The sequence below is a fragment of the Perca flavescens genome, chromosome 8 (assembly GCF_004354835.1).
Source record: "Perca flavescens isolate YP-PL-M2 chromosome 8, PFLA_1.0, whole genome shotgun sequence".
Taxonomy (NCBI): Eukaryota; Metazoa; Chordata; class Actinopteri; order Perciformes; family Percidae; genus Perca; species Perca flavescens.
Genome location: NC_041338.1, coordinates 13,463,353 through 13,490,441, shown reverse-complemented (window position 1 = coordinate 13,490,441; position 27,089 = coordinate 13,463,353). Strand labels below are relative to the sequence as shown.

General features: G+C 41.9%; 4 protein-coding genes across 13 annotated transcripts; 2 read left to right on the top strand and 2 right to left on the bottom strand.

Annotated features, from left to right (window-relative positions):
• The first annotated feature begins 1,848 nt into the window (after nucleotides 1-1,848).
• On the top strand, nucleotides 1,849-4,096 carry tmem17 (transmembrane protein 17). 3 transcript variants are annotated; one of them, XM_028586323.1, is made up of 5 exons: nucleotides 1,849-2,038; nucleotides 2,402-2,505; nucleotides 3,257-3,370; nucleotides 3,481-3,624; nucleotides 3,799-4,096. In XM_028586323.1, the coding sequence occupies exons 1-5, from the start codon at nucleotides 1,948-1,950 to the stop codon at nucleotides 3,931-3,933; spliced, it is 588 nt and encodes a 195-aa protein (XP_028442124.1). In that variant the 5' UTR covers nucleotides 1,849-1,947; the 3' UTR covers nucleotides 3,934-4,096. The 3 variants fall into 3 exon arrangements, with proteins under 3 accessions (XP_028442124.1, XP_028442125.1, XP_028442122.1); XM_028586324.1 differs by having other exon boundaries at nucleotides 1,977-2,115; XM_028586321.1 differs by having other exon boundaries at nucleotides 1,979-2,202.
• On the bottom strand, nucleotides 3,160-14,739 carry agbl2 (AGBL carboxypeptidase 2). 7 transcript variants are annotated; one of them, XR_003693225.1, is made up of 23 exons: nucleotides 14,077-14,738; nucleotides 13,551-13,680; nucleotides 12,998-13,171; nucleotides 12,653-12,760; nucleotides 11,782-11,929; nucleotides 11,385-11,640; nucleotides 10,094-10,492; nucleotides 9,744-9,886; nucleotides 9,022-9,181; nucleotides 8,674-8,800; nucleotides 8,492-8,592; nucleotides 8,121-8,233; nucleotides 7,929-8,007; nucleotides 7,726-7,845; nucleotides 7,280-7,360; nucleotides 7,080-7,178; nucleotides 6,753-6,822; nucleotides 6,459-6,614; nucleotides 6,333-6,363; nucleotides 6,004-6,224; nucleotides 5,743-5,884; nucleotides 4,834-5,224; nucleotides 3,160-3,358 (listed from the first exon to the last, which is right to left on the bottom strand). XR_003693225.1 is itself a non-coding variant. In XM_028586317.1 (23 exons), exons 2-23 carry the CDS (start codon nucleotides 13,660-13,662, stop codon nucleotides 4,932-4,934), a joined length of 3,024 nt encoding a protein of 1,007 aa, XP_028442118.1. In that variant the 5' UTR covers nucleotides 13,663-13,680; nucleotides 14,077-14,738; the 3' UTR covers nucleotides 4,153-4,931. The 7 variants fall into 7 exon arrangements, 6 of the variants coding, with proteins under 6 accessions (XP_028442118.1, XP_028442120.1, XP_028442117.1 ...); XM_028586317.1 differs by lacking the exon at nucleotides 3,160-3,358 and having other exon boundaries at nucleotides 4,153-4,969; nucleotides 5,079-5,224; XM_028586319.1 differs by lacking the exon at nucleotides 3,160-3,358 and having other exon boundaries at nucleotides 4,153-4,969; nucleotides 5,136-5,224.
• A 362-nt stretch (nucleotides 14,740-15,101) lies between these two features.
• fnbp4 (formin binding protein 4) lies at nucleotides 15,102-25,307 on the bottom strand. 2 transcript variants are annotated; one of them, XM_028584704.1, is made up of 17 exons: nucleotides 24,832-25,307; nucleotides 24,265-24,342; nucleotides 24,051-24,166; nucleotides 22,931-23,105; nucleotides 21,680-21,827; nucleotides 21,493-21,589; nucleotides 21,042-21,386; nucleotides 20,685-20,877; nucleotides 20,414-20,553; nucleotides 20,217-20,321; nucleotides 19,783-19,916; nucleotides 18,623-18,792; nucleotides 18,137-18,426; nucleotides 17,892-18,009; nucleotides 16,224-16,417; nucleotides 15,813-15,970; nucleotides 15,102-15,658 (listed from the first exon to the last, which is right to left on the bottom strand). In XM_028584704.1, the coding sequence occupies exons 1-17, from the start codon at nucleotides 24,953-24,955 to the stop codon at nucleotides 15,568-15,570; spliced, it is 2,676 nt and encodes an 891-aa protein (XP_028440505.1). In that variant the 5' UTR covers nucleotides 24,956-25,307; the 3' UTR covers nucleotides 15,102-15,567. The 2 variants fall into 2 exon arrangements, with proteins under 2 accessions (XP_028440505.1, XP_028440506.1); XM_028584705.1 differs by having other exon boundaries at nucleotides 24,952-25,306.
• On the top strand, nucleotides 25,165-27,089 carry bscl2 (BSCL2 lipid droplet biogenesis associated, seipin). The gene has a single exon (XM_028584713.1). The coding sequence runs from the start codon at nucleotides 25,738-25,740 to the stop codon at nucleotides 26,995-26,997; it is 1,260 nt and encodes a 419-aa protein (XP_028440514.1). The 5' UTR covers nucleotides 25,165-25,737; the 3' UTR covers nucleotides 26,998-27,089.

Genomic DNA, 27,089 nt, shown 5'->3' with positions numbered 1-27,089 from the left:
AAGGAATTTGACTCCGATTAATCTTTGCTCTCAAAGTACAACACCCACTTAACATATAAAGAATAAAAACAGAAAGAAATGTAAGAAATATATATTTTTTAAAAATACTGTTAAGTATGCAGTATAACAATACAATAGAATTTAAAAATTTACAAAAATATACAATAATTGAAGAGAGGGAAGGAATAGTGCAATATCAGTATAGTCTGAGATTTAAGATTTAAATATAAATATAGTGCAAGGCAGTTCAATGCAACGGTAATATATTAATAACAATATTGTAATTGTAAGATTGAACTATATATGAGGTAGATGGGCAGAACAGTTTTCCGTTCAGTGTAAGGGTGGGGGCTATTTCTGAGCGTTCAACAGAGTGACTGCTTGGGGAAAGAAACTGTCTCTGTGTCGGCTGGTTTTGGCGAACAGTGCCCTGTATCGCCTACCAGAGGGTAGGCAATTCATGTTGAATTCATTTTTATCATTTTGCTGAGCGAGGTTCAGTGGACTGCTGTTGTGCCCTGGGATGAGCGGCTGGTTTACGTCCACTCTCAGATGCCCTGAAATGTCAAAGACACAGGAAAAGTCATTCATTTTTTTTTTCATACACTTCACTTCCTCCTTTGAGTTAACAGACATCATGATGTTCCACCACATATCTCCTGCAGAATCAATAATCTCAGAATCATCTTTAATGGCCAAGTAAGTGTTAACACATACAATTGTTATATTAATACAACAGGTTGCCTAAATATCTGTGGTAGGTGGATATGACAGTAGATAGAGTATTTGACAGATTTGTACATGTTTAAGTTGTGTGTTTAACACTATTAAATATATAATTGACTAAAAGGTGGATGCTTGGCATTACGGGGTTGTTGCACAGGGACTGATCCTAATCTATGGACTGGTGTTAAGTGTTCATCACAGTGACAGCCTGCGGAAAGAAGATCTCTTAATAAAGAACTTTAATCTGTATTGTCACAGATTTATAAAAAGGTGTTGGCTGTTTATTTCACATTTGCTACTGTTGACGTCTTAGTAAGGGCTTACTTACTTAGTTGACTAAATCCCGGGTGACCCTCCCTCTCCAGCTCGTCTTGTGGTCGGCCATCCTTCTCACCTGGTCGGGAGGTTGAACTTTTTCTTTGATGTGAAGGAAACTGCTGAATGTACTGCAGGAAAAAGGACAACAAAGGGAGTAAGATAAATCATTGAGCTCTTAAATAAGTGATAGGACTTGCAGAATGCTTTTGTAAATGCTGTTTACCACCATAAGCGAGGCCCAGGGTGGTTTGGCTGCAGTACTGCTGGACCTGTTAGAGAGGAATATTCCTTGTTTCTCACACGCGCACACACACACACACACACACACACACACACACACACCTGCATACACACCGATGGCTGTACTTTTACTCAACTCTCAAACTCAATTATTGTCAACATATCATATTGTCATGTTTTCTTTTTTTCTTATTCTTTCTATTGATTCTTAATTATTATGGCCAACACACACACACACACACACACACACACACACACACACACACACACACACACACACACCACATGGTGCAACAACAATCACCTGAAGCTCTATATCAGCAAGACCAATAGTTACAGGAAGTCCTCTATCTTATATCTTATATTCCACACTATATTATACTATGTTAATGTCTTATAATATCTTCTTACTGTTTTATTGCATTATATATTTGACTATATTTCTATTAGATTTCCATAATACAGACAAACACTAGGATCATTGCTTATTCATATTTTAGTTGTTGACCTGCTGCTATTAATCTTATTTTTCGTCATGGGTTGTGTGTCATATTTAAACATTTTAAAGGACTAAAACCATAGCGTACGTAGACTAAACGAGGAGGAAAGGAACCAACAGAGGAAACAAGAGGACATTTTTTTTCCTCTTTGTGAACACTTTCCATGCGAGATTTGAGCGGAACGCGAGATTTCTTTGGTATCCAGGGCAACGACGGCAGCAGCCTGAACGTCCTTGCAGTGGGGAAGAGGCTGGGTGTGTTTTTCCTCCTGGTGATATGTGTGTTTAGGGAGCATTTTCCACGATGGATCTGTCGCTGACGCTCAGAAAAGGTTTAGAGGACTTTTCCCGGAATGTGTTATTTGACCAGAGTCGGACTCAGCCTTTCCCAAATGAGAATGACACGTTTTTACCACACGGTAAACTCAAGAGTGCAGATAGCTACATAACGTTAACGTTATGGACGAATTAGCATTATGTTAGCGTAGTTAGCTAACGTTTACTAGAGTCAGGAACGGTTGGATTGAGATATGTTGGCCTCAAACATAGTTTTACAGCAGCTGTTGTTGCTGGAATTGTTTTATCCCTTCCGTGTGTGTTCTGTTGTTTTCTTTTCAGACAAGCGGGTTCTGTCTAGTCTCCACCTCCAGATGTCTCTGTACTTTAACATGTGGTTCTTCCCCGTGTGGTGGATCAGTGAAACTGTAATGCTGCACCTCAAGGTAAAAGGCAAACCGAGAGAGAGAGTGAGATAGGAGGAGAGTTTAAATACTGCTATCGTTGTTTCTAGAATAGAATGCCTTTTATTGTCACTATACACATGTACAAGGAGATTAAAAGACTGTGAGGTCAATGCATGTGGGAGTTCAAAGTGGTTATGGCTTTTGGGGAAAAAAAAGAAAAAAAACTGTTCTTGAGTCTGTTAGTCCTTGTTCTGATGCACCTGTAGCGCCCCCCTGAGGGCAACAGGTCAAACAGATCAAAGCCTTGGTGATGTTTGTTGACTATACTTAATAAATGATCAGACAGTGTACAAACTTCAACATTAGGATCCCCGTCATTACAATTACAAAAAGTGTACAGAGAGAAAATGATTAAATAAGAGATTTGGCCCTCAATATACATTTCCCATTGTCAGACTAAGTTGCTGATCCTTAAGTTCAAACTCAGTTCAAGTAAAACTTTCACTGTGCTGAGATGGATGGGACTCGCCACTTCTGTTTTAATAACATCAAGTTATTTCATCTTTTAAATCATGTATGACTTTGGGAGGAACCTAAACACAAAACGTAAGCAGCAAAGAGAACAAATGATCCCGAAAAGCTGATACATGATGTGATAAATGTTCATTTTAATTGTCAGGATTAGACCTGGAAACAAGTCAGACTATTTCATAAAAGCCCATTTGAATGAATCACGTTGATTTAATTTCAGTTCATTTGCCTGCATTGTTGTAATTGTTATTTCTTCCAGTATCCTGTCTTGCCAGACTACTACAAGTTCATCCTCGTCACCGTTCTCATCCTGATGACTCTGATCGAGGCCATTAGACTCTTTCTGGGATATGCTGGGAACCTGCAAGAAAAGGTGGCGAATCACTCGCACAAGCATAAAGTACAAGAGGTCAACACAACAACACACACACACAAAACTAGCGCAGGGCAGAGATTGTAACTCATGTTATGCGTTTGTGGAAGGTCCCAGAGTTGGCTGGATTTTGGCTGCTGAGCATCCTGCTGCAGTTTCCACTCATCCTGTTTCTGCTCTTTAACGAAGCCATTCTCATACAACCCCTGGAGAGAGGTGTTCACATAGTCCTCGCCACATTCATACTCACACAGGTACGATAACATTCCTTTTAAAAACCGACCGTTGTAATTCTACCATTTATAATCTCCATATACCTAAATATACGTTACGTTGTGCGTGTTTTCTACATTTCATCATTTGGAGATCGTCGCTGATTGGATTTAAATGTTTTTTTAAATTGATGTTTTCATTCCTGAATGATCCAGGCCCTCTCTGGTTTTGTGGCGCTCCGGAACGTGGTCCGACACACAGAGAGCCAATTTCATCTCCGGCAGTTTTCTGAAGCTCTGACGTCCCGGCCACACCTTGAAACATCCTTACACTTCCCAGACAATATGTAATACTATGCATCACAACATATCGTCCATGAGATATTTCCTTCCCCCGATTGAGAATTCAAGAGAAAAATGTTTGAACATATTTATTTTTATATTTCATGCACATTATATTCACATTGTATTCTTGTTTTTGTAGCGTTGTCATAAATAAAATGTATATAACAGAGCCTGTGTATCATTTATTAGACAGCTATTGTAACGTATTATAGACTCGATGTACTCTGAGAACCCGAGCGCAAAGGTTTGTCATCAGTAAATGTCGTTCTTACCAATATCAACACTGCAGAAAATAGATAAGCATTGTTGTGACCTTTTATGTAAAAACAAAAATACAAGAGTTTGTATCAATTTTGCTCCATGGAGTTTTAAGCCCCCAACGTTGACTCAAAGGCAGCGCTGCGACCGTTGACTTCAAGGCACCTAACCCTAACCATTGCCTAATAACACCGATAAACAAATTTTATCAAAATTTAAGAAAAAAATATGTCTCTCCTATTGGTATTACACTGCATCGTGATATATGTGTGAATGTTAACACAATGATTCCCAACCAGGGGTACGTGTACCCCAGGGGGGTTGCCAGGGGGTACGTGGAAAGATTGGAGAGCTCTACTGCTGTAATTTGAACATTTACAAATTATGATATATATATATATATCCAGATATTAACATTATGTCAACAGTTAACACCACATCTTGTAATTAGGTAAGAGAAAACTAGTTAGCAAGCGAGCACAGAAGTTTAAACAGATAGCTAAAAGTAATGGCTAAACAGTTAAAAGGATTAGTTAAAAGTCACGTACTCGATACATGGTTGCTGACCAAACCAACCTTAATATTGACAGTTCAATTTTATGAAAACTTGTTTTATATAAGGAATAGTGTTATACATTAGGAACATACATTGTGAATCGATGAAGGGGTACTTGAGTTCATCTGACCTCGGACCAAAAAGGTTGGGAAGCACTTGGTTTAACACATTTGTTGAAGTTCGAGTTCGATCATAGTCTTCTTGATCCATCAGAGCAGGTTCCCATCACTGGCCCGAAAATAGAGAGAACAATATCTGTCAATCTGTAGTTTCCATATTATGAATATTATGCCCTACAGTGGGGCAGACTGTGACGATCTTGCGACCATTGCCGCACTTATCTGGCTTTCTCTTCCAGAGTTATAGTGCCTGATGTCCTTAGCCTGAAGCCTACCGAGGGTGCCACTCTTAGGACGTGGACGTTCCATCTTCATGAGGCCAGAAGGCTTTGACAAAGGGGATAATACACCTAGTCTGCCTAGTCTGAGGAAATTGAAAAAAGACAGGGAGCACAGAAAACATTTGAAAGACCATTAAAATGAGGTAAAATGTATAATACTTATTATAATAATAATAATAATAATAATAAAACGAAATAATCATTGCACAAAGATCAGGGCCTATTTTTCCATTTTTTGAACTGCAACAGCCACCTGAGCTTTTAAAGATGCAGTAGGTAAGACTTAAAAAACTAACATTCTGTCATATTTGCTGAAACTGAGTAGAACTACATGAAGCAGGTCATTTAAATAAAATCCGGCTCCTCTGGCACCACCTACAGCCTGTAGTGTGATTTGCAAAAATCCACCGCTCCCTCTTCAGATGCACCAATCAGGGCCGGGGGTGTCTACCTGCATGCCCGCCTTTAGCAGAAAGGGGGGAGGGACTGAGAAGTTGTCGATGTTCAAATCTTTTGGCTAAGTCCTGGATCTTCACAATCCTACCTACAGCACCTTTAACAGAGAGATAATGACAGACAAAGAGAGAGTGCTCAAACTCACCCATTTCTTCTCAGGTCTTTTCCCTTCGGAACAGGCACAAATAAATTGCTGCACGGTTCAGTTCCTCTCCAGGGAACATCAGGGGTGAGATCTCTCCGGTTCTGCTCTCCAGGTGGTATACATTTCAACAGGGACAGACCCACTGAACAAATGACAAAATCAGATAATAAAGCCGAAGAGGTGAGTTTAGCAAACAGTGACGCATAATCATCATAATAATTACAGTTTCATATATCAGTAGGATAAGTGTGCATATGAAACCTTCTGAGGAGTCTTCTTCCTGTTCCTCATTTAGTCGTTTGGTCTCGGTCATGTCTGCGTGTGACGGGGAGGAATCCTCAGGCACAAAGTCACGTTCTGAGGCCAGTAAAGAGTTTCTTAAAATATGCCTGGCGTCGATCTTGTCAGTGGTGAAACTTGACAGCAAGCGCTTTCTTGGAAAAAGATCTGGGATCATCTTGACGTACACGGATGAGGGAGACCTAACAAAGAAGAGACATAACCCTTGAATGGACGTGACTCGGAACGTACCTCAACATGCAGTTATCTACACTCTGTTGATAAGGATACAATGTCTCTGTGAGGCTTACCTGTGGAGCGCTGTAAGGGAAGATGGCAGCCCTAAAAGATGGAGACAAGTTTGACTACTAAAGAGCTACAGAAACATGAAAACATGAATTCAGTTCTATCTTAAGCTACTGTGCATGCGGAAAAACCTCTGTAGACTTTGTAGGAGACGAAGGATTGTTGGGGGCAGCGCTGCTGTTGCTGGCTGGAATGTATGATGGGATTTGGAGAAGGTGGAAGGAGAGCACTCAGGTGCAGCAGCTTAGAGGAGCACCTCCACTGTCCTGTATACATCCCCAGGTCATCTGTGAACATAAGCCAAGTAAATGATATGTTACGAGTGTATTCAAATCTGCTTTATATTTGGAAGTCAAAAGGCAGACACAGTACTGCATTGATGATAGTGGTGGATTAAACAGCGAGGGTGTGAAAATAAATGTTACCTGTGTATGTGCCGAGATGTGGACATGCTTCTACCCTGCGATGCGGGTATGCACCTTTCATGTTTCTGTCCTAAAATGCAGAAAATAGCCCAAAACCCAAGTCAAAATTACAGATGGTGTTATATCAATACAACTTGAAATGGGTGTGTGAGTGAGTGAATGTATGATGTCACTGGCCAATAATGTGTACTGATGATCTAACAGGTGGTGAGGACAAGGTGATTTTGTGAGAGAATTTAGGATGTCACTGGCCAATAATGTGTACTGATGATCTAACAGGTGGTGAGGACAAGGTGATTTTGTGAGAGAATTTAGGATCATCTCTACCTTGACCGGCTCGCAGCCCTGCCACAGAGTCACCGGAGTGACCTCCCCAGGGTGAGCGGTGGGAGGCGGGATCTCCGCTTTTCTCATCAGACCTTTTGCCTTCACAAAGACCAAAATATTGAAAAGGAACAGGTCAGAAAATCTTCTCACTTCCCTGGCTCCTGTCTCCTAAACGAATTCACTCTCTCTCAACTTCATACCTGCCATTTCTTCCTGTGTCTTCCAACAGTTCTCTCATGGATGATCTCTTTAACTGTGTCCTCATGGGGCAGGTTGGACTCCTGCAAAGACCTTTTGCTAATCAGTCTTGTTAAAGGTCAGTAACCAGACAAGGGTGTGCGCATGATAGATTGTTATGTGTGTGTAATTTATTCATATGTTGTGTATGCTGTGCACAAGGGGTGTCAATGGAATGGTTGGAGGGAACTGTGAATTATAGGGTGTTTGGGGAGAAGGTGTCAATGTTTACTGTATGTATGTATGTATGTATGTATGTATGTATGTATGTGTATTTGTGAGGCCCTGTACAGACTGTGATAAAATAATTTCCCCAGTGGACAATAAAGACTATCTATAGATCCATATACAAGAGTCATGCAAGCATCGCTGCGGTGTGCACTAATGAGTGGTTAATTTAGTCTCTTACAATATTTTTTACGCTGCTTTGCCGGACCTTTGGCTGTGTGTTATTCTTCACTCTCTCTGGTCGCAGCGTGTCCCTCTCTTTACAACTCCTCAAGCGTTTCTTTTTCTTCTTCACGGTTTGCTGTGGAGGAGATCAGGAGCATGAGGTAAAGTGGTGTATCATATCATATCATCATCATATCATATCATCTTATGTCAGTGTACCTCTGGGTGGGCAGTTTGTGGCTGGTTAAGTAAATGAAGTGGGAGGCCATCAGAATCAGAACTATTTGAACCACTGGTGCTGTGAAAGCAAACAAGAAACATTCACACTCAAGTTGAATGAGAGCACATTTAAATATCTCATATTGCCCCAGTCGGGTTTGCATGTGTATTTAAGATAAATTACTCTATCACCTGGTTTCCAGGTCAGACACAGAGAAGTTACAGTCAGTGCCCAAATCTTTGCCCAGCCTCTCCCTGACCTCCTTTGTCAACAACGCTGCCAGCTCTGTCAGACAGTAAGTGGTCTGAAATAACATTTAAATAACATTAAATAACAGCTACACACACACACACACACACACACACACACACACACACACACACACACACACACACACACACACACACACACACACACACACACACACACACACACACACACACACACACACACACACACACACACACACACACACACACACACACACACACACACACCAGCGGTGGAAGGAGTCATTTATACATTTCTATATAAATTATAGACATGCTGCTTTATCTCTCACCTTTGTTGGATCTGGGTCACAGTAGTCCAGCAGGGTGTCACAAAAATAAAAGCCAAGGGACTTCAGGTCTCGAGTAGTAAAATGTGTTCCTCTCCTGTCGCCTAACATTCAAACACATGATAGATCCTCATACAACAGACATCTAAGCACACACAGAAACAAGTTGGAAAGTCTAAACTCACCCAGAGTGGAGCCTCCAAAGGTGGCCTCCATAGTGTAGCTGTTTTTGATGCCTAGTCTCCACATGGCGATTCGTCCTGTTCCCTCTTTGCCCTTCTGCACCCGAAACTTGCAACTCTTAAAGGAGAACTAACAAAGAGAGTGACATAGATGATGTAGCTGAAATGTAGTATGCACAAATGAATATGAAGAAAGAAACGCTGCCTCTGAAACATGGTCAATATTTGTGTAACAGATGGGTGACTGAATTGAATAGTTGAATAAGCGTGGTGTCATGATGTAAATAGAAGCCCTATGTTCCTTAGACTAAATATGGGTTTGAAAGTGTTGTTCAAAAACAGTGACTTTACCTTATTACTGGCATTCTTGCTCATCATTAGTGGAAAGACTCTCTCGTGCAGCTTCAGCGAAGCATCGCCTCGGTTGTTACAACCGTACATGAAAACGTTGTTTTTACGGTTGTGGCCGTGAAAGTCGCAGTAAAGAACTACATCCGTCTCAGCCATCAGCCTGGGGAAAATATATCATAATAGGGCCAGTTTATGGCATCATCATAATCTTTCTGGCATCCAGCCATTTTCTATCCTGTTTAGACTACTATACCATCGGATCTGGTTAAAAGAAATGTGCCTTTTTGTATAGATAAAGTCCAACAAAGTCCACAGCTGGACTGCTTTCTCCCATAAAGTTAGTGAGCAAACGCAGACTAAATAACCCATATGTGTTCAATGCACAAAGACTTGTAATGAGTTTTCATGTGTCAGTTTGTTTATTTTGTTCTCACATCTTCACCTTAATCCCAATCCGTCAGAGTACTACAGTCCTACTAACAACTCAAACTTGTTGCTCACTAATACAGAAGTGAAAGAACTGATCATTTTGTGTTCTATGTATAGCTTTAGATTAATAAATAAAATAGCCTTTGTAACATCTGACATACATTTAGAAATACATTTAGAAATGAAAACACCAAATTGCTTAATTTCTACTAAAATTCAAATGGCCATTAAATACAAATTCTTTAATATGCAGTGTGTTTAATGTGTTTGTTGCTGCACGTGTACAGTCATACCTTTCCACCATGTTTCGGGTGTGCCACACACAGGGGAAGGAATCCCTGAGCAATGTTTTGTAATATCTGTTGAGGTCCCTGCCTGCCAGAGAGCAGCGGTAATTACCCACTACCACACCATCTGGGTTCAGCATTGGCACCACCTGCAGCAACACAAATCCACGGGGGGAAAAAAACATGTTCAATAGCAGTATATGGCATTACAACATAATATAAATCTCAAAACGACCTTATTCCCCGTCAACTTCATAAATTGCTTTTCAGACATATCACAAATTGGAAGATACTAAAGTAAAGACCATGATCATACTGTAAGACAGATGGGAGGCTGTGAGCTTGAGATCCCTCACCTTAAAAACAAAAGTGTCCCTGAGTAGCTGAGCATCTTCCGAGTCCCCGAGCAGGAAGTCTAGGAACCCCTCCATCATCCAGGATCCGTTGGTTTCTCCAGGGTGCACTCGGGCCGTCACCACCACAGCCTTTTTTTTCCTACCCGCCACTCTGCCGCCACCCCGGGACGTGATTGTCACCACATACACCGCATTCCCTGCAAGGCTGTGGCACAGCACCCGCAGTGTGCAGTATGATGCAACTGCTGGGTTGGAAGAAATGCGCCTAAGGTAGCGCTGCAGGTGGGAATAGGTGTAGGGGTAGCAGTGGGCCAGGTAGCAGGTGTCTGAGTCATAAGGGAACTGGAGAGTCCAGGTGAGTGAGTACAGGGCGACTGTGTCGCTGTTGTCCTTTGTATTCTAAATAGAGACAGAGATAATGTTTTTTAAGAGAGATCCTGCTTCTTCAATTATAACTGCAATTTATTAAAGAACTGCAGAAGTTTCTACATTGTGGATTTTTGCAAATCGCACTACAGGCTGTAGGTGGTGCCAGAGGAGCCAGATTTTTTTTTTTTTTAAATGACATGCTTCATGTAGTTCTACTTGAACATAGGGTCAGTTTCAGCAAATATGCCAGAAAGTTTGTTTTATAAGTCTTACCTACTGCATCTTTAACTTCTGAATGCTGACTTCTCTCAATTTGTGAAATGTCTAGATGAAAGATGGCTGCCAAAGTAAAATTGTATTCCAGTTTATATGAAGTAGGGGCAGTTTTTCCTTCGCTGTTCCTCTCTTCCAATTTAATTTTAAGTTTAAGTCTTCTTTCATTGTCAGTTAATTTACTATACATCACTGTGGACAGGTTTTAGTCTACACAAAAAAAGCAGATAGTATTTTTTATTATTATTTTGATTAAGGGAATTATTTGGACATCATCAATTATTTTATCATTCATTTTTGGACAGCAACACTACTTTATTACTAGTGAAGGCCATTTGAACTCAACTACAGTCAATGATGTCCTTTTGTTCCCTTGCTTATGGCAAGATGGACTCACTCACGGGGCTTCCTTTACCTGCACTACCATGCAGTGAAAACCTTTTTGATAGGACATAAAGATGATTCAATTAGATGATTACCTATTTAAAACAAGTTTAAAATGTCTGCAAATTCTATTTTATTCTATACTCACATAAACTAAAAATGACAACGCTGCCGAAAAAAATTGAAAATGGGCTAGAAAATTACAGTTTACTATCAAAAGCCAGTCGAGACACCATTTTCATCTTATGTCAGAAAGTTCACCTACCTGATTGCTGTTACGGTAGTATCGGATATTGGAGCCAGTGCGTTGCCATCCAATCCCTTTGTCGGTGGCAGCCCTCTCAGAGTAGAGGAGTGGTCTCATGCCCTGTGAATACAGGCTGCTGCTCTTCATCAAGTTGACGATGGTGAAGCGGTAGGTCACTCCAGCCTTCATGTTCCTGACCCTGAAGTAAAACCACTGTGTGTGCTTTCTGGTGTACATGTCTGTGCGCAGGGTGATCTCATAGTCATAGACACCCCTGAACAGAAGAAAATGGAGGGGGGGGGGGGGAAGAGTAACTTAACCTGGAGCCACAGTAAGAACTAACCATAGTGAAAATATACAGTAATGGGCAAAAAGCTGCAACAACTAATCAGTAGATTAGGCTGCAGAGACTTACACTTGCACAGCCTTCTGAAGGTTCCCACTCTCAAAGCGTGACTCAAACTCAAGGGTGAAGTCTGTCCGACCGTCATAAGAAGTGGCGCTCTTAATGGGCCCCCTGCTTCCTCCGACCCGGGAGCAGGTGAAATAGGGACGCTTAGTGGCTTTAAAGAGTGAGAACAACATGAAGGTGTGTGAGTGAATATCAACAGCTAAATATGTTAAAACTTTCAATTAACATGGACTGGCATTGTTTTTCAAAGAGCAGTGGCAGGGTATATCATATTTATCTAGAAAATTATTAATAATAATAATAACTTTTATTTATATAGCGCCTTTCATGAAACCCAAGGACTCTTTACACAATTACAGTGGCTAAACTAAGGGAGGTTGTAGGCTGTGATCAACAAGTAGTGTTTCAGGAGTTTTTTTTTTTAAATGTGCAGGGGTGTAGCATTAAGAATATCTGCAGGGAGGGTGTTCCAGAGGGATGGGGCAGCAACACTAAAAATAATATCTAGGATAGCACAGCTGAGGGAAGAAACTACCCAATGGCCCACCACAATTCCCATTATTGTATATTAAACAGTGAGCAAGACTTGTACATTGTTATACAGCACGTATATTGTAATTAAATAAAATCTACATCTTGAAGCACTAAGGAGTTAGGTTGGTTCCTCACTAGTATACAAATGTTTGCAGTAAGATGCCCTCAAAGTTAAACAGGGAAACGTATAGCATGAAGTAACTCAAAGTATTAGGTTCCTATCATTATCTTGTGTTCAGAAGGATCTGTTGACAACACTAGGATGACATAATACACTGCATAGCCATACATGTAACCTGGTGGTACAACAACAAAAAATGCCTTAGGTGTCATAAGTTACCATGGTCAATGCAGTATACCACTTTCTCCCTCTCCTCTCCTACTGGCATGGGTGTCCTCTCATGTCCTGTGGGCTGGTAGAAAGGCTCTGGCTCTGGGGGGTCCCACTCTACAACACACACTCTTTTGGTGTCATTACGTGTCGACAGTAACAGCAAAAGGGCTTGGTTTAATTCATTTACATTTTGTCACTTCTTTACTTAAGACGGGATATGTTTTGCCAGAAGCATCTGCTCACAATTTCCACTCATTGCCTACTCTTCGGCTGATTAACACCATTGATAAGCCTTTGTGCAAATCAGTAACATACCTAGTAACATAATGGTTTCAATACAATTTAAATTACCTATGTGATGGATGATGTCGCTGTTGACCTCACATTCTATGGGCCAACGAGGGCGGAAGATAGATGGGAAGTTAACCAGGTCCAGCGGTGCCCTGAGACTCAAAGTAGGTCGGCCACCATCAAAGCCAATGAGCAGCTGCCTGGTCCGCAGAGTCTGACTAAGGTTTATAGATACTGAGTGGAGACATGAATCATACCTTAAGTGAGTGGTCTTTTTATGCTCCTGTTCTTTCACTGGTGCACTGTGGATATCCATTTTTAATCAGGTCTGCTGCCCCTTACCTCACCTAGACCACACAAGCTTGTTCTTTTAAGAAGGGATTATGCTGCACCTGCTTGTGTTAATTATCTCAATCACAAAAGAGCTTCTTTAATATATAATGATCTGGAAAGCCTGCACAGTAGGAATTCACACTCCACATCAAACATGAGACAGTAGTTGAACAGCAACAGGTCGATACCACATCTTTGTGGTAAAGTCACCAATATCGTATGCACATTTTAGGCAACAGTTAGGCTACAAGCGCACAGTACATATGTGAAAACAGCTTACACTGCCTCCTCCCTGCTAATTCCTCCTCATCTTCCTCTGTGTTAGAGTCATTGGTGTCCGATTTGTCCAACTGGTGGGTATTCCACCAATTCCTGATAGCAGAGACAGCCATGGTTGGTGTTTTCTCTGCCTGGTTGGAAAATGTTAGTAATTACCAATCTGATGCCCGTGTTATTAACTACTGCAAAGGTGAATTATGAACCAATATCAGATATTTGAAGCCAATTCCATTTTCTCACAGAATATCACATTTGAGTCATATAGAAATGCTAGTTATAGAACAGATTAGTTTGTTTTTTTTCCTTATCTTACAAAACATTTATAGGATGGATAGATATATCATTTGAAATGTATTGGAAGTAACATACCACTAATGATCAAACAAACCAATGTTGGACATTTTTAGGATATTGTCCAATAAGGTTATGGTGATGACATATGTATCTTTAGCTCATATTCAAAATATAACCTTGATACACTGAGTGAATTCGCAAGAAAGACAAAAAACATGTTGGAGAAAACTCACGTGAGGTGTGGAGGGGGAAATTTCTCACAGGCACATTGGGCTGCCTTTCTGCTCAAAGTAAACCGCCAGAGAAAGTCTTCCGTTATAAAGTAAACATATCACGTTATAGTTTACCAGTAATGTTAGCTCGAACACAATAGCTCATAAGCAGTAACGTAACGTTACAATGTCCGTCTTCAGCACAGGACCGGCATCCCGGTCTCTCTGCATAAACTCAGCAGGTTAAATCCTAAATCCACTTTTTGAGACCACTCGGTCGCCATTACCACGCTCGCGAATTACTTACGTCGACGTTATTTGCTTTTTCCTGTTTTGCTAACATTTTCTTTAGCTCCTTCTAGCTAACGTTGCTGCTATCGCGCCGCTCTCAACTTGTACAATGATATATATATATATATTTTTTTAAATATGCATCAATGCCTGACAGCCACTTAGCTACATTTCAATTACACAACGTAAACTTTTTTTCATGAACAGAACAGCAAAAAGCAAAGGTAGCGGCTACTAGGCGTGGAAGAAGTACCCTCATGAAGTAAGTGATGTTGCCAGGCAACCGAGCGTCTCCAAAAACACCGCGGTTGCCATGGAGATGTCTTGCCATTGAAGCAGTTCCCGAGTGAAGATGTGGGGATGGCACGACCGCCTCTAGCTCACCCAGTAAGAGCGTCCGCCCCTTGTTAGCAGCGTCCCGCAAAGGTCTCTCTCTCTCTCTCTCTCTCTCTCTCGTTTGCCGTTGTGTTTTATGATTTGTTTAAGGGTTTTCATATTTTCGGTCATGTTTTCATATTTGCAGTTGTGGTTTGCACTTCAGGGCCACTACTCTACCCCTTTCATGTCTATCCGCTGTCACTATAATAAAAGGGAAAAGCCCCAAAAAATAATAAAAAGATGAAGCGTGATAAAACTGCAGTCCAACAATGTTATGCTATGTATGTACGCTACTATTACTACTACACATTCTTTAAAAAAAAAAAAGGTTTAAAAAAAAATGCATACCATGTAAAAGAAAGAAAAAGACAAAACAGTTGCATTTGGAAAAACAGTTTAATAACTTTTTACAAAATGTACAAGTTCAGTGACATTCCTCCCCCCCTTCCAAAACATGGCTTATCCCATTAGACATTATATGTACACAGTTGTAAAAATGGTGAATAAAATAGACAATCCCTCCAAACAAACTGTGGTGGTCATCTACAGGGGTCTATAAAAAAATTGTGAAGTTTTTCTGATGAACTCAAGAATTTTGGCACATTTACAATAGTGGCAAAAAAAAAAAAAAAAAACACACAAAAAAGAACAATCAAACCCCTCTGCTGAATGGCCTGCCATGTAGGGGCCTCTAACTGTCTCCATTGTGAACAAGTAAAATGGTAAAGGAAGTCCATAGATCATTAAACAGAAATTAAGCTGGGTAGGATGACCTTATAGTTACAGTTGGAGTGGATTTAAAAAAACAAAAAACAAATGTTGACTGAGTTAACGTGACTGATGTTACGTGCTATTCGCCATCTTCCGTTTCTTCAGTCGTTCCCGCCAGTTATCAGGAAGTGCCTCAAAGTTAGCATTTTTTGAAGCTTTCCCTCTGTAGAATTAAGAAAAGTGAAGGGTTACCAAGATGGAAAAATATCAGAATAAACAGAAAGAACTTAATGAAACAGTGTAGCTACGTCCTTATATCTTCATCATAACTAAACTAAAACTAAACTAAACTTTAGTCGATTCAAACGTAAACGTACGTCATGAGCTGCTGTTGCTTCCAGTCCTCGATAAACTTTTTGTTAAGCAGATCTCTGTCCTCGTCACTGGAGCTGCTCTTCTCTTCTTCATCCAACTCCTTCTGGATGCTCTGCCACTTCATCACCAGAGAAGGCATTTTGATCTTGCTCTTCTTGGACTATAGTCATAGGAAGAGAGAAAAAAAATATATACTTCAGGTCTTTTGTATTTGATATGTATTAGAAGGACAGCTTGACTGTGTAGACTTTACCAAAAATAAAAAAAACAAGTACGAAAAATCAATCCAGAAGATTTACAATGGAAAAAATACTATTAATGCTGAACATTATTGGTATTAAAACACATTTTTTTCTAACTTATCTACCGCCCTCCTTTGACACTTGATGTAATATGTTAACTGCGATGCTAACCTTATCCTTTTTGGCTTTCTTGGTCTTGTCTGTGGGCAGAGCTTTGGCTCCAGGAGGTTCAACGGGTGGCAGGGATGGTGGCAGTGGTGGTTGGGGAGGTAGGGCCGGGATAGGGGGGGCAGGAGGTTCACAAGGGACCAAAAGAGCAGGGACAGCCGGCATGCCCCAGTAGGCAGTCGCTGACATTAGAGGAGCTGCAAACAAAGAGAAACCTTATAGAGTAAACACTTGAAAATTTTGCAATTACATGTTTGAAATGCAAATCCCTTAAACCTACATTGTGTAATTGTTTTTGAGTTGATTCTTAAAAACTTTGTTCTTTCACAAATGTGTGCTCATTCATGTGTAATTACTTCCACCAACTAATCAAAGTATTCTCGTAAGCGTACAATCTGCCATTTAGAATCATTCAGAACACATACTAGTGAGTTGCTCGAATGATGGCAGCCATGTAGCGCCTCCATCTTTAAAATACATTAGCCAAAGAGGGAGTAACTCCGCATTTCGCGCTTTTAAACTCAGTGGCACCGTGACGAATGCCAGGGGGGAGATTACTCGCCAGGGAAGCGAAAAAAAGAGATTTAAAACGACAATGCGACAGACAAAGCAACAAGACCAACTGGAGTGGCTAGAACAGATGCGTGTAAACAAGGAAGATACTAAGACCTAATTTCGGGTTCGGCCACTGTAGGAATTGAAATGCGCTCGGAATGGGAAGGGCTAGAAAGTAATATTCAGGTTGGTTGTCATATACAATTTCACACCTAGATGGGAGACATTCTTACACAATGTAGCTTTAACTTAAAAGGAACACGCCGACTTATTGGGAATTTAGCTTATTCACCGTAACCCCCAGAGTTAGACAAGTCAATACATACCCTTCTCATCTCTGTGTGTGCTGTAACGCTGTCTGACGGCTCCAGCAGCATCAGGCCAGCACAGAACATGCAGGTGAATGGTTCCAGCAATCCTACTGCTCCGAATAAGTGACAAAATAACACCAACATGTTCCTATTTACATGTTGTGATTTATAAGTCTGGCGTGTACAAAAAACAACGTAACATGAGACACAGCCATCTTCTAACAGTAAACAAACCGGGAACTATATTCTCAGGCGGAAGAATATAGTACTTGGGCGGAGTGATATGCTCGCAGCAAGCCTGTCTGAGTGTATAGTTCCCGGTTTGTTTACGGTTAGAAGATGGCTGTGTCTCATGTCATGTTGTTGTTTTTTTGTACACGCCAGACTATACAAATCACAACATGTAAATAGGAACATGTTGGCGTTGTTTTGTCACTTTTGTCACAATTCAGAGCAGTAGGCTAGTTGGAACCAGTTACCTGCAGGATCTGTGCTAGACTTGTCTTACTCTGGGGGATATGGTGAATAAGCTAAATTCCCAATAAGTCGGCGTGTTCCTTTAAGCACTGTCTTAGTGAGGTGTTACACTGGTGTGCCTTTACTCAGTATGAACATAAATCCTGTATCGTTACTATTTTTATGACTGGAAGCACCTGCCCCTCCTTGCGAATGTTTGGTGTTTGGACACCATGATTGGGCTTCTAGATATGTAATAATCTTGTTTACACATGCATTTTTGCTATGGATATCATTAATATACACAGTATAATGTAAATGCAGATGTTGTGTAGTGATATCTTTTTACCTGCATTGATAGCAGGCTGGGTGTAGATAATGGGACTGCTGCCAATAGTAATGGCTTTATTCAGCTGACTGGCTTTACGTTTCTGACCCTTCCCCAATGGGCCCAATGACTCCACGATCTGTGAGGAACAAGAAATAGGACAGAAGTTAAAAGCTGATGTCCTCCTTTATTCAGAATGTACACATCTTGCATTATCCAATATACTGATCAAAGAAGAAAAAAAAAAAAAAAAATTACTCCCATACCTTCATGCTAGCAGTGCCTGGGGGTAAAGGAGGCCTCCCACTGCCGTCTTCCTCCGTTCCAGGGGCTGGAGGCTCCCCATCATTATCATCGTCCATCTCCATCTCCACCTCCATGATCTCCTCATCGCTGTCAGGAGGGGGAGGAGGTGGAGGTGGTGAGCCTGGGGGGAGAGGTGGAGGCGGGGGGTTGTTGGAAGGCGGAGGTGGGCTTTCAGGAAGAGGAGGTTGAGATGGGGAACAGAGAGACGATGGAGGTGGTGGTGGGGCAGCCATAGTAAAAGTAGACGATCCTGTTTAAAAAAAAAAATAAAATAAAAAAAAGGTGATAACATGGGGCGATAGGGAGGTTGGCAATATGTCACATAGTATGCACTTAATACAGCACAACAATATTTACTGAATTTATACTCTTTATTCTTCTGAAGTCACTAAAGAAGACATTTAACAGGCAGATCAAAGGAGCAGCGACCGTAGTAATAGACTGACCTGTGACCCCACCAGCAGTGGCAGACGATGTTTTGGCGTCCCCTGGACTGGAAATCTGTGTCTGGGCACCGTGGCTGCCTTTCAGGCCCTCCTCCCTGTCCTCCTCTTTTGGGAAATCCCACTGGGAGGCACTGGTCCGGTCGTTCACATAGAAATACCGCCTGTGCTCTCTAAAAAGTGGGACAACAGAGATAGAAGACAAGAGTCTCAACGACTGGCCTAGCAACTGGCTGAGTGGCATAATACCCTGGGATAGTGGGGCAAGGGAGTGGACATAATGGCCACAGTAGGGGGCAGGAGTGTTGGTATGGACAGCGACTTTAGCCGTCCAAAAGAAGGGCCCAATTGGAGTGTGGTTATGGATGTGGATAGGGAACCCACCTTGCTCTCAAAAACAAAGAAAGCAAAACAAATCATCTCTAGGTCCTGAAAGTAGCATTCAGCAGCTCACACCATGGTTGTCACATTTGTTCCGTTTTAGACAACCATTCCCTCCCAGACACAGGAAGACGCCAGGGAGGAAGCACCATCATAATCATCAACAACCATAGGTCAGAAAATAACAAGCACAGTCAACTCATTTTACATCAGAAAGAAGAAAATAAAAAAATAAAAAACAGGAAGACATATGAAATAGAGTAGGTCTGACCTGCTGGATTCCCGTCATTGCTCCATCTTCACCTTTTATTTGATGCGTGACACTCCTCGCTTCCAGGGCATCACTCTGTCTGCATTGCATTCTGGGGGGTTGTAGTCCTGTAAAGTGCAAAGCTCTCCCACGCAACCAACCTTTCTACCGTACACCCTCCCCTACCAAATTTTCCACTGACTGGACCCATAATCAGTCTACAAATGCCCTTACAACAAAGGGCTTAAGAGTCTGGGTTATGGGGACAGGGAGTTTTCTCTGTGACAGGACGCAGGCTGGCCCAGAGTGGATGCTCCCTTATCAGTTTGTGCAAGGCAGAGTGCCAGGATTGCATCACAGAAACCTGAAGAGTCTGTTTCTGGTAAGCATTTTGATCCTCTCAGACTGGTTAAGCTTCTCCCCAAGTCATGTAACAAAGTCTGCAACCTCGGCACTGAGAAGGGTGTAGTCACATGGTAAAATTTTTGGGGGACGAGGGAGTTTAGAGATGTGAAAGGTAAGGAGCGCGTACCTGTCCCAGTGGCAGGACCAGCCTTTAGGGGTGGCGTTAAGTTCGTAATATTTTATGTGTTCGGCAGCTTCCTGAAGCCTGCGGCGAAGATAGACCCCATTCAGAGCGCCCTCCCTCCAGTCAGCAATCCGAGTCTGGGGGGGGGGGAAGAAACAGGAGACAAGAGTGAGATAAAAGCCCAGAACATAGAGGTAAAGGGATAAAGAGACAAAGACAGAAGAGCCACAAGATAGATGAGTATCATGAAAGAGTAATTACAGTAAGTTTTCACAATGACACCTTTTGATGGATTATTATGAGAATTTTAAATATTAAGTACTACCACGTCCGTGTGGAAAATGATATGAAACCAAATGAAGCGTTAAATATTTTAGAAGTCGCACTGGAATATCCACAACTGGAACCTATGATGAACTGTACCATTATCCTCTCACCTCAGTTTGTAGCAGAAGAAACTGGAAGTTTGAGATCGCCTTTTTGTTTATCCCCAAGAACTCCATCTTGCTGGTTAAGGTGTTAGCCAGTTGTCCGATCTGAAACTACATTTTTTTTTTTTTCAGCATTAACAAAACATATATCAAAAGAGATTGTCACAAAAAATGATGGACTGTAATGGTAACACTGGGCTTACCTTGAGCTCAGGCGTTTCTACTTTGAGCTCAGGTGTTTCCGCCTCTTCTTTTACTGCAGGTTTTGTAACTGTTTTTTCCTCAGAACTGTCCGTTTCCTTGTCTTCTCCTTCCACAACACTCTCTAGGACTTTAGAAAGTGCTACAAGACACAAAAGAGGCATTTAAGTATGGCTTAAAAATATTTAATAAGTGGGATATTTATGCATTTTTCACCCACTCCCATCATGCATGCCATCCTCCAATGGCGCATATGTAATTATTTAGACTCACTCGTCTCTGTGTTGTCCTGTAGGTCTGAGCCTCTGCTATTGGAGTCGGGGCTGGGAGCAGAGGGGAAGGCAGTCTTCCACCGGCTTTTCTTTAGTGTAAGGCCATGAGAACCAGAGGCTTCTTGGCTCGTCTCAGAACAAGGACTGGAGCCCGCTGCGCTCACGTCACCTTCCTCCAGCGCCCGGAGCTCAGCCTAGGAGCCAGACAACAGGATAGAACTGAGTTACACAGACAATATTATATATTTTTGAAATACCACTGCTGTACATTAAAAAAAAAATAAAAAAAAAAAAAAAAAAAAAAAAAAAGGTAATTCCTGCACATGTCAAAGCTGTAAAAACACTATTAAAAACACACCTTTTTCCTCTCCAGAGCTAGTTCCAGCTCCATTGTGTCTTCCTCTGTCTCCTCCTCAGCATCGGAGTTGTCTCCCGACTGCTTCTTAGCGCCAACATCTTTCTGGACCGTGGGGACTGGGTCAGGGTCCGGCAGAGGGATAGAGGGGGATCCTGCAGGGCGAACGCCTTCGCCATCAGAATCCAAACTATTCTCAGTCTCGTCCAAGCCTTTAAGCAGGCTTTTTCTCCATTTTTCTTCAGCTTCTTTCACTTCAGAAGGAATCAGAGGACCAAGCAGAGATGCAGCCACTCCACAGCGCTCCTCCTCTTCACTCGTGAGGCCTACAACACTCTCAATCACCTCCTTTTAGACAACACATGATGGTGATATATTAAAACTCAAAATAACAGTCCTTAAAAAAAACACAGAATCAAGAGAGACATTTGTGTTGGACTTCAATGAAACTTGCCTTGACTTTGGTCTCTTTAACTGACTGTAGGGCTGCAGCAGATGCAGCATTTTCCTTGGTGTTATAAGCTGCATGCCCTGTGCCGTTGACATTAGAGCTACAAAGAAAAGAAAAAAATCATACATAGCTGAATTTCTGTACTAGAGACAAAAACACCAAATACTGTCACTCTGTCAGTTGCTCCTACCTTTTGGCATTCTCCTCCAGGCTTTGCACCTGATCAGCTAGATAATGCGGCAGCTCCCAGGATACCTCGTTGGTTACAGTGTTCCAGTAGTAGTAGCAGCCAGAGTTCTCATCCCACACCTCCTGCCAGTCTCCCATCTCTACACCCACTGCAAAAAAAATAAATAAAAATAAAAAACATATACATTAGATGCTTTGAGACAAAGAGCTTTTTGGTGATGTAATGCACACAATTTATCGGTTTCCATAACCAAGCTCTGGGGAGCTTATTCCCCGGAGGACTTTTGTTTTTTCGCCCAGCAGTTTTCCTTGGATTAGGGTGGCACCTAAATCATGGTTGCAGCTGTTGTCCTGCTCCGCCATGAACTACTACAACTACTATTTCTAGTCATAGTTCCATTATCTTTATTGTGACTATAATAGGTGGTGGTGATGGTGCAGTGGATGGACACATGCCTTTGGTGTGGGAGATCTAGGATTCAATTCCCACTGTGATACATCAACCAATGTGTTCCTGAGCAAGGCACTTAACTCCTAGCTGCTCCAGAGGCATGCGACTTCTGATATATAGCAATTGTAAGTCGCTTTGGATAAAAGCGTCAGCTAAATGACATGTAATGTAACTATTATTGCCACTGTTCATCACACCCCCAACCGGCATCGTCAGACACCGCCTACCAAGAGCCTGGGTCTGTCTGAGGTTTCCTCACCACCCAAGGTTTCTCCCAAAAAGGGAGTTTTTGCTCGCCACTGTCGCACTAAATGCTTGGTCTTGGGGGAATTACTGGAATTGTTGGGTCTTTGTAAATTATAGTGTGGGGTCTAGACCTACTCTATCTGTACAGTGTCTTGAGATAACTCTGGTTATGATTTATACTATAAATAAAATTGAATTCCACAAACAAACAACCGCTACTCAATTTAGGCTGAATAAAAATTCTGCTATTCTAAAAAGTGGCTGATGGATTTTAATCTATAGCAGTTAAGTTGTATTCCAGAGTATAAGATGATTAATATAAAAAAACATAATGGCTTGTCTTTCTTCCAAGTACGCCAGCAGCTTTAATACCCAGTCAAAAAGAAATCTGCTTGAATAGGTTATAAAGAGTATAATTAATGTTAATAAAATTAATATGAAATTGCTCTGTTAAAGTATTATACCACAGGTACTTGAAGAAAAAAAAAATCCATTGTCAATCAGAAAGGCATCAGAACATAAAAACTTTATCTTAAATACAGCACAGACAGTTACCTCCAGCAAGCGAGTACTCCGTATTGTACTCAAACGATGTGTGTTGTTGGTTCTGTTCTTCACTGGCGGCTGGCTGCTGAGTATTAACCTCAGGTCTGGGTGGGGTGCTAGTTGGGACCGAAGGATGAGATGCTGCATCCTCTGAACTTGGCTGAGTGGTGATTGCATCAATTTCCTGTGGTGGGAAAAATGGCAACAGGATTTATATTTTTGACAAAACTGTGTTTTCAGCCCTTAGTATGAACCACACTTTACTTAGCACTAATCTTTACTTTAATAATAATATGAATTAATGACAACCCAGGCCCAGATTGGAAACCTACGCAAAATTGATTCTAAAAATCAGAAAACTCAAAACCTGCAGTTTACTTGGTACTTATTTGCCACCAACCCATAATTATCCACAATGAATAAGGCCCACAGATCGAATCACAATATCTCCTTTCACTTCACAACTAAATACTGTGCTTCTGAACAGGTTTGAGCCTGATAAAGATTAATTCTAGTTGTTATATCAAGAAAACTGGGTTAACACATTGTGTTTTTGACGTTGCAAGCCATACATACATAAATGTTGTGCAGTAGCCTACATACGACGATACGGAGAAAATCCAATATCACAATATTTTTGACCAAATACCTCGATATCGATACTGCTACGATATTGTAGGGTTGACTATTTGTGCTTTCACAAAAATATTTACATAATGAGATTTTTGATAAATAATCAGAATCAGAAATACTTTAATAATCCCAGGGGGAAATTATTTTTGTTACCACCCCAGGTATACAAACAACAAATAAAAACAACATATTATCACCAGTAATGTGGATATAATGACTATGTAAAGGCAAATAATAGTTTACAGTTAATAACAGTCACAACAGTCTGGTAAGTTCAGAAAATGACATCACTTAACTGTAATGCAGCCTTTAGAACCAGGAAAAGACACTTATGTCATATCACGATATTCAAAAATCTATGACAATATCTAGTCTCATATCATGATATCGATATAATATCGATATATTGCCCAGCTCTACTACAGTCTTAACTGTATCACCAGGTATACCAATTAGCTTTTTAAGAGTTTTAAGATATGGAGCAAATAATACTCACAGCCATGAAATTGGCCAATGTGCTGTCAATGTCAGCTGACTTTGTCGTTGTATGCTGAGAGTCTCCAGCATCTTCTTCATCACTATCATCATAGGCTCCAAGCAAGGACAAACCCTCTAAAAAGGTAGAGATAAAAACAACTTTGTTCAAATCAACTGGTTTTCCAATGCCTGAGAACCAAAAACAGCACCAAACATATACACAGTTACTCTACCTGTTGCTTTTGCTGCGGGAGTCTTCATGTTTGTGAGCCTTTCTCTCACGAATCTGAGTCCATCACCCTCCTGTTCATCTGCAAAACAATGCCAGCCAAGAGGTTAGCCTTGAGCTTGTTGCTACAGAAAGCTAGATATAGGCTAACGTTATTCGCCCACATAGATACTCACTCCCCTAGCTAGATAAAGCAAGTAAAATGTAACGGTATTTGTGTTAGTTGGTACATTTCGTTATAGTTAACTGGCCCAGTCATTTGTCATAAGCCTATTTTGGCATGCTCACATAACTACTAGCTAGCTTGCTAGCTTAGCACGATAGGCGATAGCTTCTGGTCGGTCCAATTAAAAACATCACGTTGTCGTGTCATGAGCTAGTATATAACGTTAGCTAGAATTTGGCTTGGCTAATTCTTGGTAATGGTGCCTTTCTGAAACCAGAAACTCAGCAGCTAGCTAAATGTCGTTAAGTAAATCGATTTTTATGAGATAGGCCCATTCTATTACACCTCGAGCATTTAGCACTCAACTAGCCTGTCGCTATCAAGCCACTGAGAAATAAAAAATACCATCGGATCCCGAGGGTGCTTCTTCCCTCTCTCCGGCATTCCCACTGCGGAGCCCGGGAGGTGAAAGCTGGAGGATCGTTCTCCGACCGACCACTCCTCCTGTGAGGCGACTTTTCTTACCCATCGTTGTCTCTCAGTCTAGTGGCCTGCTCCCTTCCTTCCCTGGCGTCGTCGTTGTTGCGGCTCTGCTCTGCTGCTGCTTGCTAGGTAATGGTTGCTAGATCGCATCCGATACACGTGTCGACGTCAATATGCGCATACTGCGCATGCGTCAATGCGTAGGCTTCAACACCATTCAGACGTTACTACAGTTTCTATTAACATACACGCTTGCCCTCTTGGGTGCTAATGTTGTTAATAATTTCTCCCCAATTTCAGATCACGACACATTCATTTTCAATTTTCGGCTGCAGATACAGACGTGAAGCCCAAGTGTGTTGACGCCTGCGCAGTATGAGCGTGTTGACGTAAACCATGGATGTATCAAAGAGAACGGGTAAACGGGTGCGATCTAGCATCTACCCTGCTGCTTCGAAGAGGGCACAGGTATCAACTTCCGGTTCATATGGTTATGTTTTGAAAGTAACCAGAAACGCTTTCAGTAATAGAGAATTAGCTATATACAGTCTATGGCTGTAACCTAGCAGCGATGTTTGAATGCGACACCCTCCGAGCAAGTCAGGTAGATAACCGTCCGACCTTTAGAAGCCAAGAATTTTTCCATTTTATCGTTTTTAACGTTACCTACTTTGTGGACCAAACTAGCAGCAACTAACGTTAGCTTCACAAGCTAAAACTCGGGCCGTAGCTAAGTGAATGTGTAACGTTAGTTGAACAGACTAGCTAGCTAGTCATGGGAGGGTGAAGATAAGCAATTATACAGTTTCGGAGGGGAGCCGCCCATTGATGTATGAACATAAAGACCCACCACAGAGGCAGCAGTCGAATAGGCTCGAAGGAGGAACAACTGCCCAAACCAGTGCCAGAAGGAGGTCCGGATCAGACATGATGGGGGCTACAATGGGACCGGTTTTACACTGGCTCCAAAATGTGGCAGCTGTTACTCTCCTCAAAGCCCGGCGGACTTTATTTCAGGCTGCCATCCTGTTTTGTGTCCTGGTTCTGCTACTTTGGGTGTCCATCTTTCTCTACGGAAGCTTCTATTACTCCTACATGCCCAGTGTGAGCTTCTCCACCCCTGTGCACTTCTACTACACCTCTGATTGTGATTCCTCAGAGTCAGCACTTTGTTCATTCCCCACGGCCAACATCTCTTTCATGAAGAATGAGAGGGACCTTGTGATGGCTTACGGTCAGCCTTATCGAGTGTCTTTGGAGTTAGAGATGCCAGAGTCTCCAGTGAATGAACGCTTGGGTATGTTTATGGTCAAGATGTCTTGTTACACCAAGGGTGGAAAGACAGTTTCGTCAGTGGGCCGATCTACCATGCTGCATTACCGCTCCAGCCTTCTGCAGAGCCTGAGTACTTTACTGTTCTCTCCTTTCTTTCTGACCGGGATGGCTGAGCAGAAGCAACTCATAGAAGTGGAGCTCTTCTCGGAATACAAGACAAATGCTTATCAACCCTCTGTCGGTGCAGTCATTGAGATCCAGTCCAAACGAGTGCAGATCTACTCAGCTCAACTCCGAATCCATGCTTTCTTCACTGGCATACGATATGTTCTGTACAACTTCCCCCTGACATCTGCAGTGATCGGCGTAGCCACCAACTTTGCCTTCCTCTGTGTCATTGTGCTGTTCAGCTACCTGCAGTTCATATGGGGCGGGATCTGGCCTCCAGATCAAGTAAGAGTCAGGGTTATGATGGGAGACAACACCCGTATCCAGCAGAGGAGAGAGGAGGCTCGGAAGCGCATGGAGAAGGAAAACTCGCAGAAGGACCTGGGTGCTCCTCAAGTGATAGGATCTGTGAACGATGCATCTGATTTCCAGGACGATGACACAGCAGTAGCAGAGCCACCGCCAACGAAGCCCTCAGAAATGCTGAATGCATCTGGGGCTGATGTGCCAGATGCAAAGGAGGAAGGGTCTCGTAACTCCTCTCATGAGGAGAAAGGCGGCTCAGACGCGTTGGATGGCTGCCAGCTGCCTCACCAGGGGGAGACGTTACTCCGGCAGAGACCTGGGCCATGGATGAGCCTGTGAACCACGCTTGTGCACACAGTTAAAGGAACACGCCGACTTATTGGGAATTTAGCTTATTCACCGTAACCCCCAGAGTAAGACAAGTCGATACA